This window comes from Vipera berus (genome assembly GCF_964194415.1).
Source record: "Vipera berus genome assembly, chromosome: 1".
NCBI lineage: Eukaryota > Metazoa > Chordata > Lepidosauria > Squamata > Viperidae > Vipera > Vipera berus.
The window spans coordinates 116611275-116617274 of record NC_138202.1 but is presented as its reverse complement, the minus strand read 5'-3'; the positions used below and the strand labels follow the sequence as shown (position 1 = coordinate 116617274).

Genomic DNA, 6000 nt, shown 5'->3' with positions numbered 1-6000 from the left:
AATCTATGTGAAATATATCCCACCTTTGCTCTTTGACCCATTAGAAAAGGTAATGTGGACTTCAAGTCTGGGCTGACTCTTGGTGTCTACATGAACATGTTCATGCAGTTTTCTTGGCAACCATTCAGAATTGATTTGATGTTAACTGTTCTAGAAGGTTTCTGCAACTGTACTGTACAGACTTCTTCAAAGTCTTCCTTCCAGTTTTTCTTCAGCCTCAGTCTTGTTAACAGTTTGAGCCCCAACAAGGACCTTTAAGCATTCACATACTGTATACTGAGACCACCTTCAAAAAGGATTAGCAGAAGACATGGAGTGCTCCTAAGCAATGAGACCCTTCTGTTGCCCTTTACTTCTAAAAGCTGAATCCTGTAAATATATCCAAAATATTAACACAGAGAAGTGAAAGCATTTCAGATCAAAATTTGTCAAACTCATACCAAATGTATCGTGGGAGGTGGGAATGTCAACACATGATTCAACATGTTAACAGGTATTCTCTATTTCAGGGCTGAAAACTACAACATTCTAATTTCTTTTTGCTCAGTAAACAGGTTATTGTTCTGAACCAGCCCTCTTCTGGCCTTGTAGTAAGGCAAACCCCTATTCAGAAAGAAGAGACTGGAGAGCGTCCAAGGCTAAAAGGCATCTGCCAAGATTTAATTACGCAGTTAACAAAAACACAAGAGCTTGTCTTCTCAAGCGGAAAAGTTGCTTTCAGCAACCAGCCCCTCCCCAAACACTCCTTTTATAGAGAGCTCAGGGCGTGGTCTCCCTGTGCCTCCTCCCGAGGAGTCCCACAGCCTTTCTTTGTTTGTTCCTGCTCGACTGCCTCCTGCGTCGGGCGTCCTTGAACAGGGCCAGCTGTGGGTCATCTTCCTCCGCACTCTCGGGCTCACGCAGCTGAGAAGAGGTCCCCGGCTGAGGGCTCTGCAAAGCCTCCGAACCATCATCAGCCGGTTCGTTTCCCTCCTCCCCCTCGTCTGAGTCATCCGATACATCGGACCCGGCTGTCGGACCCACAGGCTGGCCCTGAGTCACAACAGTTATGCTTATGAAAATGATGATTGTGGAAGGAAATCAGACATTGATTACTGATTTTATATTGGCTGGGTTTACAACAGACCCATTTCTATGCATAATCTTCTTTGTGCTGTTTTTGGTCTCCTACACCATAACACTGGTTGGGAATCTGGGCCTTCTGGGACTGATCTACCTGGATGCCCGCTTGCACACACCCATGTACTTCTTTGTAGGCAACCTTTCCTTTCTGGATGTCTGGTACTCTTCAGTCTACACTCCGCGGATATTGTCTGACTGCATGTCTGTGAACAACCACATGACCCTTGCTGGTTGTGCAGCCCAGTTTTTCTTCTCTGCTGGCTTGGCCTACACTGAATGCTTCCTATTGGCCTTCATGGCCTATGATCGCTTTGTGGCCATCTGCAACCCACTCCTTTATGCCACTGCCATGCCCAAGAAACTCTGTGTCCAGCTGGTGGTAGGAGCCTATGCAGCTGGCTTTGCCAATGCTATTGCCCTCACTAGTAATACCTTCCGCCTATGCTTTTGTGGGAACAATGTCATCAACCACTACTTTTGTGATGTGGCACCCCTTGTGAAGATGGCCTGTGATGACATAGGGATCTATGATCTCATCGTATCTGCTGTGATGGGTTGCAGTCTGCTGGCAACTACAGCTGTCATCCTAAGATCATATATTGCTATTGTGCCAACCATAGTCCGCATCCGTTCAGCCGCAGGGAGACGCAAAGCCTTCTTCACTTGCTCAGCTCATCTTGTCTCAGTCACCCTCTTCTATGGTTCCATTCTCATCATGTATTCCAGGCCCAACTCTCAACACACTCCAAATTCAGACAAGGCCAATGCCTTGTTCTATACAGTAGTCAACCCTCTGGTCAACCCTTTCATTTACAGCTTACGCAACAAAGATGTGAAGGCAGCCTTCAAAAAGGTCTGGGGCAGATTCATATCATCTACATGAATGCTATTGATACTGCCTTTTCCCACAATGGATTACCAAAATGAAAGTTGTTAGAGAGAACCAGGAGACCAAAGAGATTATTTCAGTGATTAACCATTGTCTTCACTCTGCAAAATCTCCTCACTTACTTCTCTCATTGGGCAGTCGTTTGCCATCTTCCCAATCCCCTTCTTACCTACTAGCATCTTCATAGTAGCATATTCAGGGCAGGAAACAGAAACAAAGGAGGACACATAATCATAATGAAACCATCAGACAATGGTAAACTAGAGAGACAGTTTGGGTCTTGGGAAGTGTAATGTATTGGCCTTAATTGCTGTAATCAGTTGAATGATTGCTTTAACGGCTGTATTGTTTGAAACCCAGACTGCCTGTCTCCAGGACTGTTAACTGTGTTTTCGTGTGGGAATTGTTACTTTAAATCTATTGGTTACCGCCTAGAGGTGATCCATATATATAGCTGTTAAGCAGCTGTTAGGGTTGCTTCTGTTGTTACTGAATAAACATGCTTGCTGTTTCACCACTCTGCCTCGTCAATACCTAACCAAACCAAGAACTTAACAGGAAGAATGGATACTTATGGATTAAAAGTATATTTAATTCTCTTCCAGTCTGAACCCAGAATTAGGAAAGTATGCAAGGGCTTCCTCAGAGCCAATGTCAAATACTTGTTCCTCCCCTCCTGGAATTATAAAAAAGTATGCCAATCTAAACAGTACTACTCCAACTTCTGAGGCTGCCTCCGTAATCTGGTAGGAAAATTTCATATGGTATCATTTAAAGGCAGCCACTGGTGGATATTCCCAGCTTCCTTTCCTCCTTCACTAATTATCATCCATTAGCAAGAGGAAAAAGCATAAATCACTTTATCTAATTATGGGTGAAGTGGCACTGCATAATCAAAAGATGGCACCTGGGCTCTAGATCTTAGCCACATTTCAAGTTACTAGAGTGACAGGATAGAGCCAATACTACATCATTTAATCTATGGCTTGGCACCTTTCAAATTTGTAGAAGGGCAGGTTAAAGTCACAGAGTGGTCAGTGTTTGTAACCTGTCACTGAATCCACATGGAAGATGTTGTTGCCCTCCTTACTTTTCATGAAGATGGAGAGAATTTCCTCCAATATTTCCTTGTACCATTCCTCCTTCCCAGAGATCTAGCAACCCAGCTAAGTCACAATAAATTTATTATTTATTTATTAGTTGAATTTATATACCGCCCTATTCCCGAAGGACTCAGGGCGATTCACAGGGCAAGTTAAAAACAATACAAAAGAGAGAATAAAATTAAATTAAATTAATACAAGCCCACAATTAAGATAACATTAAAATTAAAATTAAAATTAAAATTAAAATTAAAATTAAAATTAAAATTAAAATTAAAATTAAAATTAAATTAAATTAAATTAAATTTAATTTAATTTAATTTAATTTAATTTAATTTAATTTAATTTAATTTAATTTAATTTAATTTAATTATTTAATTTAATTTAATTTAATTTAATTTATATAATTTAAAATCCCTCAATCCAGGCCAGACAATTCAAACAACCAGGTTTTTAAGTCCCGGCGAAACGAGCGAAGGTCGGGGGCAGTCCGAAGCTCCATCGGCAGTTCGTTCCAAAGGGCAGGCGCACTCACAGAGAACGCCCTCCCCCTGGGGATCACCCGCTGGCAGTCTCTAACCGGTAGAACCCTAAGGAGCCCCTCCCTGTGGGCACGCACAGGACGATGGGAAGCTGATGCTGGCAGCAGGTGCTCCGTAAGGTAATCCGGACCCATGCCATTTAGGGCTTTATAGGTCATCACCAGCACCTTGAATCTCACCTGGAGGGCAACTGGAAGCCAATGCAGCTCGCGGAGAAGAGGTGTTACATGAGAGTATCGAGAAACTCCCATTACTACTTGCGCAGCTGCATTCTGCACCAGCTGAAGCCTTCAAGTGGTCCTCAAGGGTAGCCCCATGTAGAGAGCGTTGCAGTAGTCTAACCGGGAGGTCACGAGCGCATGAGTGACTGTACGTAGGGCATCCCGGTCCAGATAGGGCCGCAACTAGCGCACCAGGCGAACCTGGGCTAGAGAAGAAGACAAAGGAGACAAGACAACTTTGTGTCAGCTTCCCACCATTAAACCAGGTGGGGAAGTGAGCAGAAATTTGCAAGTCCCAGATATGCAGGTTGCTGCTGAGATAGGAAGGGGGTGAGGAGGTGTGTGAAGAGTGCTTGAAAGGCATGGTGAGTGTTACGTATTGGGCTTGTGGTGATACACCACATGCGTTCCTGGAGCAGCTAATGGCTCTCCAGCAACCCAGACTAGCTGTCTCCGGTCCTGCAATTGGCTAGCCTCAGGCAGCAAGAGTGGGTTCAAACCTATTGGCTGCCACCTAGGGGCTAGACTATATATTGTGGCTGGTTGAAGCCCAAGTTTCAGTACAGTTCTAGCAAGAATAAAATACGAGTTATCCTGTACTCAGCCTCGTGTCGTCATTCCTGCAACCAAGAGCCCACAACTTAACAGTGGCTATGAAGGTGGGATCCTGCTACGCCGATTAAGAGCTGAAGTCAACGAGGGGTCGGCAGCACACGCTGGAAGGAAGAGGCATTTCCCCCCCTAGGCCAGCTAGTAAGCGGCCTCGCGCTCAGCGGACGCATTCCCTGAGCCTAGAAGCAGGATCCGAAGATCGCAGGAATCTGAAGGAAGAATGCCGAAGGTCAGAAAATTAAGAGAATTTAACATGAAGCATTCGGAAGAATGGCCATCTTATCTTTTGCAAGTAGAAAACTATCTGAGAGCAAATCAGATCACGGAGGAAGGTCTGAAGGCCACAACGTTGCTTTGCGTGTGCAGCCCAGCAACCTTCGATTTGGCAGAGAATCTTTTCACACTGACACCCATAGAAGCAGTCTCATACGCCAACCTTAAAAAGAAGCTAACCAGACACTTCCAGCCCAAGGTGTCGGAGATGGTGTGGAGATTCAAATTTGATCAAAGAGTGCAGCTACCCAGGGAGACAGCTTTGGAGTTCATTGCGGGCCTCAGACAGGCCGCAAACCTTTGCAAGTTCTCAAACTTAGAAGAACAACTAAGAGACTGGCTCGTCTGTGGCCTTTGAGACAGAACGCTTCAGCAGAGACTGTTTGCTAGACCCAATTTAATGTTTTCCAAGGCACAGGACGAGATTATGGCCAACGAAGCTGCCGGGGGCACATTGCAGACAGTTCAGCCTACCAAACCTTCAAAAGTCGAAGAATCTGTCCATCTTGAGGTCGCCAAATATGCCGGAGAATCGTCAGAAGAAGAAGAACCCGAAATCAACAAACTCCAAAGGCAACCCAATGCACAACACCGCAACAGCCACCAGTAAGAGGACGGTTACAAGGCAGTTCTCTTAACGAGATGTAAGGGGTGCAGAGGCAACCATATTTGCACCAACTGCAGATTTCATTTGGCCACGTGTAGAGCTTGTGGAAGGCCACATCACGATGGTTTGCAGAGCCCGCCAGAGAGACCAGCCACCCAAACACCAGTCGGAGGAACCGACTAGGAGAGGTACTGGGGCCCAGGGTCCAGTTAGTGTGGGATTCTTCAGAAGCCAGAGAAGCATTTGCCACACCGGGGCTTGACGCCCACTCAAGCCCAAACTTAAGCTTTTAGTAGAGCTACAAGGAGTTCCATGTAAGATGCAGTTGGACTCTGGCTCTGCAGTTTCAAACATTTTGCAAGACACATACAACTTTGTGTTAAGGCGCAGTAACAATTGGGCCAAACTAAGACCCTCAGATATCATTTTAACAGATTTTCAAAATACTCACTTTAAAGTTAAGGGTGAAGCCACCATATTGGTAAAATTTAAAGGGTTTTTGGGACACCTGAATGTAATAGTAGTAGAGGGCCAGATAACAAGTCTCATTGGATTTGATTGGTTTGATGCCTTAGGTATTCAGATTACTGGCATAAACCGGACACAAATGGCAGACCTCATGTCAGTGTGC

At 44.9% G+C, this 6000-nt stretch overlaps 1 protein-coding gene across 1 annotated transcript; it reads left to right on the top strand.

Annotated features, from left to right (window-relative positions):
* Positions 1-1054: 1054 nt before the first annotated feature.
* LOC308671112 (olfactory receptor 9G4-like) lies at positions 1055-2005 on the top strand (the record flags this gene model as incomplete). The annotated part of the gene is made up of 1 exon (XM_081333132.1): positions 1055-2005. One exon carries the CDS (start codon positions 1055-1057, stop codon positions 2003-2005), a length of 951 nt encoding a protein of 316 aa, XP_081189258.1.
* Positions 2006-6000: the final 3995 nt, after the last annotated feature.